Raw genomic sequence first — 12,793 nt, forward strand, 5'->3', positions numbered from 1 at the left:
ATGAAGAGCGCGATGGAAACGAGGCACCTAGCTTGTGAAGATCTCGACGTGTAAGGCGCCCGCCCGGTTGGATGGCGGACTTCGAATTGGAGTAGGGTTGAACGTGATCTTTAAGATCAGGGTGGCGTGTGGTATGACGTCAGTGACTGGGGAGCTGACCGGAAGGGCGAGTTGACCGGAAGAGGAAGAATGGCAGAGGGAGCCTCAATCGGGATTCGTGCCTTTTTCGAACGGGGTCGTGGTCAGGAGAGGACGTGCTAAGCGATGGTCTAGGTTTGGGAGAAGCAGCTGCTATTCCTAGTGTTCTTCAGGTCGGGGAAAGCTTCGAGGATCGGATACCGCAAGACAAACCTGCAGTCGACGAAAGGAAAACCGAGGTAAGGCGATTACATCTACTCGCACGCATACACCACACATACTATTCAGCAGAAATTTAAATTCAAAACGTTTGTCTAGATTTTCATCCCAAATGATAAAGCAGTAATCCATTTCTCTCTTATCATCATCGTCGTTTAACGTCCGCTTTCCATGCTAGCATGGGTTGGACGATTTGACTGAGGACTGGTGAAACCGGATGGCAACACCAGGCTCCAATCTAATTTGGCAGAGTTTCTACAGCTGGATGCCCTTCCTGGTAAAATAAGTATCTATATTTTTATGTGGATGCTTGATATACAGTTAACTAGCAGAAGCACCCGGCGTTGTTCGGATTGAAATGCCACAATGTTTTTGATAATTAGTAAATTTCCCATGTCATAAATATAATAAATAATGTTAACGCCATATTGTAACAAGATTGTTCACCTATTGTAACAAAATTATAACAAAACTGATGGAAATTGTAAACAAATTGATTACTGGATAATGCTGAAGCCAAGCATTAACAGTTTCATACGAAGTCCTGAGAAGGGCTTTAATGCGTTCTCAGATGGTGTAACAATCACAGCTGAAATAGCCCTGAAACAAGGATTTTGTCATTCTCACAGCAGTAACAATTTGATAAGATGCCCTGAAAACGGCTGTAATGTGTTCTCAGGTGGTGTAACAAACATATGTGAAGTGACCCTGTAAAATGCCTTGTTTCGTTTTGACTGAAAGCAGCGTAACTTGCTGTGAAATGTAAAACTGTGAAAACAGATGACAAACCTAGGTTGGACAAGAGAAAAGAAACATAGTTGAGGTAAGTTAGTAACTTTGAAAGCATGACTACATTAGCACACAGTTACCACATATCAGGTCTGCAATGTTACACTGGTGTAGTGGAGGCACCGAGGTTTACGAATTTGAAAGCAGTTGGTGCATGAAGTGCCTATAACACCTCTCTGTAGACTCATTTTTCGTTTTGCAATTAGGGGCATGTGCGAATAGATCTTGTTTTCTTCCAACTCTGGAGCATCCGACATATAACTGGCCATGTGAGAAACATGGCTCGCCCTCCTTCTTTTGGCAGCCGAAACAGACTCTGTTTTACGACCAAGGCACGTTCTTTTCTTAGGTGGCATGGCGGTAATATTGAACTATGTTTAAATTGCAAGTTTTAAAAAAATGACCAAAATGGGACACTGAAAAACGAATTTGGCACGATGTATAAAAAGTGAACCTAGTAAACGTAATATTCAAAAAAGATTGAAACAAGGACAGACAGTTAGCTATGTGGACACAAAGACACTTAATACAATATTTTTTAACATGTAAGCTAAAAACTGATAGACGGCAACAGTAAGACAGAGTTAACTTAATTGAGTATGGGGAAAATGAAAAATTTCAGCAGGAACTATGAAGTTAAAGCAAATAATAGGCCTAACCTGTAAATCTAAGTACATATCAGATATGCACAAAAGTACATAAAAAATTACGATTTGACACTGGCATGATCAAGTGAACAGTATTCGACCAATGAAAATCAGTCAAAGAATTAATTGGACGGGATCATTCCAGTAGACAATCAATAGTGCTCATGCGAATAGGTCAAAGGTCAGTCTCACAGTTCACTCCTTTTTGGCAGACCATTGGCTTGATGCCATTAAAGTAAATGGTTGTGAAAAGGGGGAATTATGATCGTCGGCGATAATGGAGAGCAAGGGGAAGTGAGTAAACACTGAGCAATGAGGAGGTATTAAAAGCAGTCATTCACACCAAATAAGAGGCTGAAGTGGGTGGAGGGGGCATCATGGTCATAGGGGATAATAGGGCGGTTAAGTAAACGCTAATGTACACAGATCAAAAAAGGGGGTGCGCATTAATAGTGTTCACATGTCAAAGTTCATGCTCACAATTCACTCTGTGTTATCACACCATCAGCGGAGGGTAATTAAAGAAAATTTGTGCTAAAGTGTGTGTGTGTGAGGGGAGGCATCATGACCGTAGGTGATAATAGGGGAAGGGGTAAGTAAACACTAATGTACACAGATCAAATCATTGAGGTAAAACTGCTCCACAATCCTTGGCGTGTGAGTAAATGGCAGAAGTTTTTTTTTTTTTTTAAGTTTAATCCAGTAAATTGTGAATTAAGTGCGAATAAACTTGGCAAAAGATTAGTTTAAAACAGTCAATTAAGCATGGGTAATATTCTTGTTAAATTTGCAGCGAATAGGTTCTGGAACTGCGGAAGTTATTGGCAAAACACGAATTCTACACAGTTATTTGCAAACTTTTCCCATTCAACGCGGATTGATTTGACAAAACATTAGTTTAAACCAAATTTTAATTCTTGAGTAATGTTTGTGCCAAATTTGGAGTGAATCGGTTGGAAACTGCGGAATATATTGACAAAGAACCGATTTTATGCAGTTATTCGTGGGTTTTTCACAATTATAGAAGATGACATTGAAAAATTTTTAAGCAAAAAATTCTTGTCATAAGTAATGTTTATGTCAAAGTTGGATGAAATCACTCGAAAACCAGGGAGTTATGGGTAAAAAGCTGGTATTTTGAACAGTTATTCGCGTTTTTTTTATTAAACGCGGTGGGGTCTTGAAAATATAAAGTAGGTCATGACCACTCTTGGAGCATGAGCTATCAGTGTGTCAAGTTTGAGCGAAATCAGTTGAAAAATGTGGAAATGCATAAAGAACACACACACACACGCGCACGCACACACACACACGCACACGCACACACACACACACACACATCTGTTTTATACATATAGATTCTAAATATCCCATTATAACGTTTGAAAGAACTAGGGCTGCTATTAATTCCATAGTTTTTCAAAGTTTTGTCAGTAGTAAGTAGTATCAAGAGTTAATTATCCTGGAAGATGAATTTTATAACTTCCATAATAAACTCCTTGTTCACACCCTCTAGAAGTTCTTCTGGGTAGTTCTCCAGTTAGAATTTAATTGTTTCTATTCCATAGTTGCATGGGATATTCGTGTACATGTTCATGACATCGAAACAGATCATAACTGTCTCTTCGTTGATTGTTTTTGGTAAGTAGTTTACCACATCCAGATCATCTCTAACGAAGCTTTGATATATTTGAAAAGGAGGTTTCAATAGGATGTCAAGAAAATAACTTAAGAGATGGGTCTCACACGCTGTGCCAGCTCGGATGAGCCTTAGTTTGAATATCCTAGTGTTTGGACAATAAAGTATATATCTAGTGATTGTTTGCCAGCTTCATTCATAATCTGGCTCTTGTGTAATTTAGGGAAACCATAGAAAAGACTAGGTTTACATTTAAAATTGTGATACAATCGATTACTTTCGTAGTAAGTACCGTTTTCTAGCATAGACAGTACTAGGTTATTGTGTTATACTGTGTCCATCAGAACTACATCACTTCTTTTATCAGATTCTTTATTAGTCAATCGTTCTCTATTTGTAGTTCAATTAAATTATTTCATCCAATATTGCTGTGATTTCAGTCGATTCTCTTGCTTGTGTAAAGCATTTTTCTGGAAAATCAAAATATGGTCACAAAAGTCATCGAGTGTTTTATTCCTCAGTTCAGGTGCAAAATAATTGCTTTTGTTTTTGACCAGTTATATATTGATGATGTTATAATCAATTAGTGCTTCAGTGAGTCGCAATTTGCTGCAAAATTCGCTAATGCCATCTTTGATTCCTTCTGATTAGATTTGTGTGTGGTGAGGATAAATTTTAGTCCTTTTGCCAGTATGTTGATTTTTATTGTTGAGCAAGTTTTGCTTGATAAGGTTATTAACTTAGCTGGAGGAAAATTAGAATTCCTAACTGGAATATATGTATGTATGTATGCATGCCTGTGTGGGTAAAATCAGGACTTTGTACCACACAGTAATTGACACAGGACCATGATAACAGGTATCATGCAGTTGTTGACGAGAGGCGCCTACCTCTGTAAAGCTGGCTTCTGGGTCCTTCACCTAATTTCTTTAATCTTTAATACACTCCCTAACAGCCATCCCCTATCTAACACCAGTTCTTCCTTGTTACCACTTTTCTTTCAACCCCGAATCATTAGTTAGCCATTATTCATCCTGTAATATTGTTCTTTCAACCCACACCTTCATTCATAACCCATCCTTTCACCCCACTGTGCCTCCAACTGATCTCACATCGTCCCCATTATACTTCTCACCCACCTCTTTCTTTTACCAATTCACTCCTCCAACTTACACAGCAGCTTATTATCTCTCTTTCTCCTCTTTTTTTTATACAGTATATTCACTTCTTTTCTGTGGCTCTTCATAATGACATGTCCCCTACTACCCACTCATTCCTACAGACCTCATATCCTTATTTTCAACCCTGACACCTCATCGACCCTATTTTTCATCATTTCCCTACTCCACATGATCCACTCCCACCTTCTCTCCTTTACAGCAACAGATATGTTCTATTTTTCTCTCATAATTTTCCAATTTTACTGTTCATTCTTCAAATATAATTTTGTCCCACCTCGGGATTCACAGTTTTGCAAGCAGCAAGGTGACCTCATTTGTGTTGGTGACATGATAAAAGCAACAAATACACGTGATGAATGGATATTTTGAAGGAGACATTGTCTATATGGTAAAATGCTAAGTATTAAAAAGGGGCATCTAACTGTTGGAAAGATGTAAATGTAGATACTGGTGTACGATGCCAGCATGGAACATGAATTTTGGATGGTGATGATAATAGGTGTCAATATGTATATATTCTAACAGGAGTACCCGGCATTGCTCGAGTATTAAATACTAGGCAATGGTCATAACAGGTTCTACCATTTGTTTTTGTTGTACATCTCTTTGAATATTTTTTGCATTAAGTTGCAAACATTGACATTGAGAGGAAGAAGTGATTTCTCCCATAAACCATAAATAAAGTAGTAACAACAGGGTGAAAAGCCCTGGAGAAGCTACAAGTGTATTTCAGGAGGTGCAACAATTGGATGTAAAGTAGCCCTGAAAAAGGCCGTGTTATCGTTTTCACAATAGCCCTGAAAAGGATTGTTAACCATTCACAGGTATAAAACGTCCTTTTTCGTTCACATGAAAAGCAGTGGATGCAGTGATGCCAAAACTCAAGCCATCTGCATGGAGATTGAGAAACTGTAGCGGACAAAATAAAAATAAAAAGACTTAAGAAAAATGAGTAATTTTGAAAGAATGACAACAATAGTACTCACTCACCATAAACCTGTTCGGTGGGGAACCTGCGGAATGTTGGGTGGCCTACAGTACCTCGCGGAGGATGACATTTTTCGTTTTGGCATTCAGGGTGAACACGAAAAGGTAATTTTTCACATCCGACTCTTGAGCATCAGACGTGTAATTGACCGTGCGAGAAGCATGGTTAGCCTAAATGGAGACCTGTTGTTGTTAGTGTTTGGCCTTGGGACTTGTTGATGGACATGGCAAAGTAAAGTCGAAGAGGGAACTGAAGTCGACGCAAGGAACAGGGGAATTGCTTATCTGATGGAGTAAGAGGTATCCTAGGTATAAAGACGTTGTCTCTGATGACACAACCCATAAGAATTGTTGCTTCAATAACGTGAGGCAGAGCATTTTTTACCACAGACCGTATTCCGTTGCAGCATGACCGGAGCTCCAATTTCAAGGTGCAGTTGATGAGGCGGTAGTCCGGAGAGGTCCTAGGAATTGAGGAATTCTGTGGGAAAATTAACGGCCTCTACTTGGTCCATAACATTGTCCACAGACTTGTAGGTGTGAAGGTTTCTAGAAAGGCTTCGTAGTAGGTTTTCATTGAGTTTCGTAAGAAATGTGATTTTGGGAGCTAATATGGCTCTTTAGCACAGCCAATTCAGGTTTTGGTAGTTTATGTGCAGATAGGGAAAAATACCAGTCGTAAGGTCATCCACAGTGTCCACAGGTGTGTCTACGTGTAAGACAGCCATCTCTCAAGCTGCATCGGAGGAAGCTGTATCATCACCACCAGTGAGAAGTTGCTTGGAGAAGTCGCCCAATAAGATTTTGCCGAAAAGCTGGGCCCTTGTGTTTGTTGTACGAGTCAAAATTGTCACGTCCTGTCACAGGGAAGATAACTTAATGAAGCCATTACAGCGTCGGCTCAGGTGCCTTTTAGAATTATGGGTAGGGTTTGTCTGAAATCACAAGACTGTTTCCTGAATAACGCATATTGGTAGTGTGTGTGAGCCCGTTCTGCTGACTTTCGGTAGACCATAAAATTGAAGGTCGTTACCGCCGGCAGTAAGTAGGCAGTCCTCATTGTCGATGAGTGCTCTGTTGAAGAATTCATTGTTGAAACCAACTTTCAAGTGAGCAACAGAATTTGTTCTTGGTGGTGTTAGTCCTCTGAGAGGTCTTCCTTGTATTTCTCCCATAAGGTTACAGGATTACTGAGTTTGCATGTTTGCAATAACACTGCAAAGAGTTTTCGAAGACTCCTCGCCGAGCGTATTGTAGCTGCTTCTGCCATTGTTGCGTCCCACTGAGCGCCGTCTTCTAGCAGGTTGCTTTTACGGCAGGCTTCGCAGTATGTAGTAAAAACTTCACCTTTAAAGTTTTTCAGGTCGTCAAAAGATGTCGGTCCAGTGGCCTCATGCAGCAGTAGGCGAAAGTAAAATAATTCTTGTTGGTTAAGGTGAACTGTATAAACTCTTCCAAGGGTGAGGTAAGATTTTAAGTTTGCCTGTCCCTCGATGGGTTGTCTTTGTTTCCTTGATTCCCAAATGTGTGTTTTCTTTTTCCAAATGTAATATAATGGAACCTGGGGATACAGGAGTGTCTTTGCAAAGGGGTCATTGGTGCATAGTTAGAAGAAGGTGGTGAGCACGGTGTCCAAGGGTTCTTGTGCCAGCTGGAGAAGTAAACTTCCTGACCGTTCTCAAGATGCAAAACTTGAAAAAAAAATTGATTTTTTTCAGTTTTACGTGCTTTTTTTTTGTCGCACAAGGATGCCTTTGGACATAGAACAGATACTTGATAGAACCGCTATTACATGTGGCTTTTTGGCTGTAAAACCAAGGAAATCACACTTTCCAGGAATAAGTTTTCTACTGTGTAACTTAGCAAAATTGCGAAAAATCGATTATTTTCAAAATTTTTCGCAATTTTCTTGGGAATCAGGGGCCCCAGGCAGTGCCAAAATATCTGTCTGAAATGTCACATGTCGGTCCTTTTGACACCAAAATTATAAAAATGGGACGTTCCTGTAAAAACTTCTCACGTGCAATTTTGGCCATTTTTTGCAAAAAAGTGTGTGTGGGAGGGTCCCTTCAGTTTTATCGATTTTTCTCCTAGAAAAGTGTATCTCTAGGCATCAGTAATGCGGCAGTGACCTGCCTGGGTAAATTTGCCATTTAATAAAAAAAAAAAATTCATCAAAATTGGATGAAAAATGTGAAAATGCAAAAAAGTATACACACACACACACACATTTGAGTTATATATGTGTGTAGGTGCATGTGTATATATATATGTATGTATATATGTATATAGATATATGTATGTATGTATATATGTATATAGATATATGTATGTATGTATATATGTATATATATATTTGTACCTGTATATATGCGTGTGTGTGTGTGTGTGTATATATACGCACACATATATATAGAGATATATGTGTGTGTGTGTATGTACGTATATGTACATATTTCTATTTTACATGAGATATAAGCATACCTTGATCCTCTAAAGACTGATTTCTCAATGTAAGGCCACATGTACCTCTATCACATTTTATTAATTTTAAGATCCCAAATTAGATGGTTAATGTTGGTGTATTTGCTAGCATGGCTATACAATTTACAGAAAAGTCAGTGTTCAATTCCTATGGATTGTCATAAAACTTTTTCTCTGTCTTCTTGTTTATAAGATGTATAATACCATAACTTTGTATTGAATGAAATGTGTTATTCATTGACAAGCTTTTTCTGGTTTGTTTAATCCAAGTTAAGGTTCCTTATTTGGACAATTGAAGTTATAATTTTGCCTTCCTGTTGTGGTTAGCAGACATGTTCAATTCCTGTAGGTGATGTTGCAACTGTTTTCCTCTTCTATATATATACACAAAATATCTCTCTAGAATATGTGTAAATTGAAGATTTTCTTGCCACACCTTGCTAAGATACACCTATATTTGCTCTATTAATTTATGGTTTTATAAGGAATGTAATGTAACTAAATCAAGACATGTTAATATTTTACAGCTTTAATCAGTTGTGCAGGGAAATTAAGAAATGGCATACGACTCTACGAATATGAAAAGTACTAGTTAGGTTGTACCAATATTAAAAGTTTTCTACTTCTAATCATATGAAAACTAGCAGCTTACTCAACAAATATGAAAAAATGTTAGCCTGGTCTACCAGTATGATATATAGTTGCTCGTTCTTCTAATATTAAACAGTATTCAGACATACTAAAATGAAATCTTATACACTGACATCTCGTCTACTATATTCAAAAGGTTTGAATTTTGTGGGGAGGGGGATAGTTGATCAAATCTACTCCAGTACTCAACTGGTACTTAACCTATTGACTCCGAAAGGATGAAAGGCAAAGTTGACCTCGGAGGAATTTGAACTCAGAATGTAGCAGCAGACGAAATACCACTAAGCATTTCGCCCAGCTTGCTAACAAACACTGACAATATTAGAAAAAAATAGACGCCTATTGTGCTGGATCTACAATGAGAGATAGAGTAAACAGTAATACCGAGTGGAAGAATAGTAAATAGCTACACAAGTCTGAAGAACAATAGCTTGGTCTACCAGCATGAAAAATAACATGTACCAATGTGAGAAAATATCTGAAAATATTCATAAACAGGATATACAGCATCCCTTTTATACAACCATTGATGAAATTCTCAACAACACATTTATCCCAATTTATGAAGACAGGACAAAAAGAAAATATCATTTAAAAATTAAAGAAGACTTACCATTGGTCTTGACATGGAAAAATCGGCATCATCATCATCACTGAAAGCTCTGTAAATAGGATTAAAGTCTAATGATTCAGTCTTTTCACTGAAAGTAAGGAATAGAAGAAACATTGTGTTTTTGCATGAAATGGACTCAAGAAAATGGGAAAGGAAGTAAAATTTAAGGAATTGTTGGCAGGTGAATAGTTTTACATAGAGAGAGTGATTGGGTCAGAGAAGAAGGGTGAGGTGTGTAGGAGTGGCAGAAAAGATGGAGAAACTATTTGTGACAGAAGCAAGTAACACAGGACAGGAGAGGAATCATATCTTAAAAAATACATTCATTCACAGATAAATATATATTTACAACACTTCCAATATAACATCAGTCACAGTATAACAACAATCCCAAAATAACATCAGTTATTAAATAAATATATCAAAACACATCCATATATATTTAGTGTTTCTGTGAAATTATGTTCGATGAGAGATCGGTCATTTAGGATAAGAATCAAACTGACCAGTTTCATTGTTACCTTGCAATTCACCAAGATCCACAGAATCTATATGGCTATTATTGCTTATATTTATTTCTTCATAATACAGTCATCAATGCTTCAAATATCAGCCGTTATTTTCAGAAGAAAGAAATTAAGGAAAATACCATGAGATTTTTCAGGCCATTATTGTAAAGACATAGGAAGCGGGTAGATGATATAAATGGTATATGGTATAGATGGGTAGACGGTATATAGAAAGTGGAGAATTATTATTGTTGTTGTTGCTGCTGTTCGCCCAGGTCAGCTCATCTGCCTTGTTGCAGAGCCAGGAATCGTTCGTCTCTCTGAGGTTTACGTGCATCTTGCTTTTTGTAGTGTTTTAAGCTGCTTTCTTGGAGGCCAATGTGCTGTCTTGGTGAGCGACTCTGTACGCTTCACGCTTCTCATTAAGTAGCTTCTGAATTACCACATTTTTGTTGTCAGAGCAGTTTTAGTGTTTATGCGAGTTCTGACATAGATGAGTGATCCAGGACTGTATAATACGTCTTCGAACGCCACCCAGTCTTCTTCCGTCCACTCATTTCCAATGTTGAGTTGGCTCAACTTACTGTCCACGTGGTCCCAGCTGACATTCAGTTTCACATTGTGTCATTTCAATTTGCTGACACTCAGTCGCTTGTTTGCCTGCTTCACTTGGATGTGCTGGATGTGGGCTGGGTGCGCATGTCCTGTTTTGCAAAGATGAATCTGTGATCTGACCAGCATTCTGTACCACATATGGCCTTTGTAGCCCTAACATCCCATCTACCCCACCTCCTGACTATGTCATATTCAATTAGATGCCAAGGTTTGTTGCATGGATGCACTCTGGTCGTTTTGCGGTTGGGCAGTCAAATCATTGTTGGTGATCACTCGACCATATGCTGCGCAGTTCTCCGGCAGCAGATGACAGTTGCTGCGGATATTGCCAACTCCGCTTTTCCCACTATCTCGATCCCTTATCTAGTACCCCGTAGCAACTCTGGCACTGAAGTTGCTGAAAAAGACGAGCTTGTCCTTCTTAGACACAATTACTATGTAAGCTTCCAAGTCTTCATAAATCTTATCATTAAAATTCTCAGAGCTAGTCATGGTGGGGCTGTAAGCACTGTGATAGTGCTTTCTTCCGATCTGAAGCTGCAGAGGCATCAGTCCTTTGGGGATGCTGGTTAGCTTGCTGATAAGACTAGATCTGGTGGTAAAATCCACCCCTCCTTCACATTGTTCATCGCAACTAAGGCCAATCTAGAAGAGGGTTAACCGATTTGCTCTCAGTCAGCTGACCTTTGTTTACAAGTCTGGTCTCACACGAGCTGCAATGTGTATGTTGCACCTGCCGAATTTCCTAACAAGAGCTACTGACTCTCGGGGTTGTTGTTTTGGAGCTGTCCATGAGAGCTCACTAATTCCATGAGCGAATAGCGAATGATGTCAATGATGTCTTCATCTTGGTGTTTCAACCGCATTGCTTGAATCGCCACCTTCAGTGGTATACAGACCAGGATAAGTTGAAGCAAGCAATGTTTATGGCACCTTTGCCAGCCCCCTCTTTTGGCATAGAGGTGACCAGCGCTCTCTTGGGGCTGCTCAGACATCCACACATCTGCCAAATTTCACTGCTGCTTTGGTCAGTGGAACATGAACCCTGCCCTGGGACACCTGTCTTTAAGTTTGTAACTACGGCACCCAGTGCTGAATCTTACACTTACCCTCTCACACATATCCATTGTATACTGATACAATGATTCTCTTTACTCTTTTCTAATCTCGTTTTCACCTGAGTGCCACATAGACTTCAACAACCCATTTCCACTCTCCGCTATTAGAAATCACATACCAATTACCACTTCCTGTATCCATTACTATGATGACCATCTGAAATATGATAAAGACAATCCCTTTCTCCTTCCCTTAATTTTTTTCTTTTTCTTTATTAAAAGAATATATCTTTTGCTTCAGTCTTTGTTGTCTTTTCCTTTTCCACTTGGCTCAATTCACTGCTTTGTTTTATATCTATATTTCTTTTTAATTATTTCTGCCGAGGAACCAGGATTTCTCATGATTTCTACCGAGGAACCAGGATTTCTCAAAGACCAGTATTTCTCAAAGACCAAGATTTCTCATGAATTCAGTTTCATTCTTTAATTGCTGCTTGCTCTCAGCGTCTTGAGAAGAAGAAACTGGAATCTGTAGAATTCTTAAGTAACAATAAAACTGGTCGTTTTGATCTTTGTCCCAAACTGCCAAAAAATCATGGTTTTGTGTAATTGTTTGAGATTTCTTCATATTTAACATTATTTTCTACTCTAGACACAACGTCCGAAATTTGGGGGGAGGGGGCCAGTCGATGGGATCGAACCCAGTACGCAACTGGTACTTAATGTATCGACCCCAAAAGTATGAAAGACAAAGTCGACGTCAGCGAAATTTGAACTCAGAATGTAAAGACAGACGAAATACCAGTAAGCATTTCGCTTTGCATGTTAACATTACTGCCAGCTCGCCGCCTTCCTCAAATTCAATATCATATAACAACATATGTATGTTGTGGTGGTTATCATTCATCTTCCACAATGTGGACATTTCAGTTTCAACACACAAACTTTGGTCAAATCCCTTGTTACAAAAGTCGAATCCCAAAATTAGTGAATACATTCTCCCTACCCACATCTTTATCTATCTATCTATCTATCTATCTAAGTAACCCCATGCCGTCAAGTAGCGCCTCCGTCGTGGGACGTTGGACTGACGGTCCGGTTGAGATGCTCGGGGTCTGGTTTGGTCCAGACCTCCAAACGGAGAAGAACTGGGACGAGATAACGAGAAGGGTGGCCACTCTAGCCCGGCAATGGGCCGAGAGGAAGCTTTCCCTGAAAGGTCGGGCGGAGGTGGCGAACACGTACATCGCGTCCGTCATCTAC

The 12,793-nt window shown here is 39.2% G+C and overlaps 1 protein-coding gene and 1 long non-coding RNA gene across 5 annotated transcripts in view; one reads left to right on the forward strand and one right to left on the reverse strand.

Moving 5' to 3' along the window:
- LOC106881443 (transient receptor potential cation channel subfamily M member 2-like) overlaps positions 1-12,793 on the reverse strand; it is a 405,111-nt gene that overhangs the window by 357,963 nt on the left and 34,355 nt on the right. For 2 of the 3 annotated variants that reach the window (XM_052974060.1, XM_052974058.1), the window contains exon 4: positions 9,349-9,436. In XM_052974060.1, the coding sequence (XP_052830020.1) occupies positions 9,349-9,436 (88 nt within the window). The remainder of the gene's footprint in view (positions 1-9,348; positions 9,437-12,793) is intronic. The other variant, XM_052974059.1, reaches the window with a different exon arrangement.
- LOC128249695 (uncharacterized) overlaps positions 19-12,793 on the forward strand; it is a 71,451-nt gene continuing 58,676 nt past the window's right edge. For both annotated transcript variants that reach the window (XR_008265812.1, XR_008265813.1), the window contains exon 1: positions 19-377. This is a non-coding gene — a long non-coding RNA (uncharacterized LOC128249695). The remainder of the gene's footprint in view (positions 378-12,793) is intronic.

Source organism: Octopus bimaculoides, chromosome 17 (assembly GCF_001194135.2).
Source record: "Octopus bimaculoides isolate UCB-OBI-ISO-001 chromosome 17, ASM119413v2, whole genome shotgun sequence".
NCBI classification, from domain to species: domain Eukaryota; kingdom Metazoa; phylum Mollusca; class Cephalopoda; order Octopoda; family Octopodidae; genus Octopus; species Octopus bimaculoides.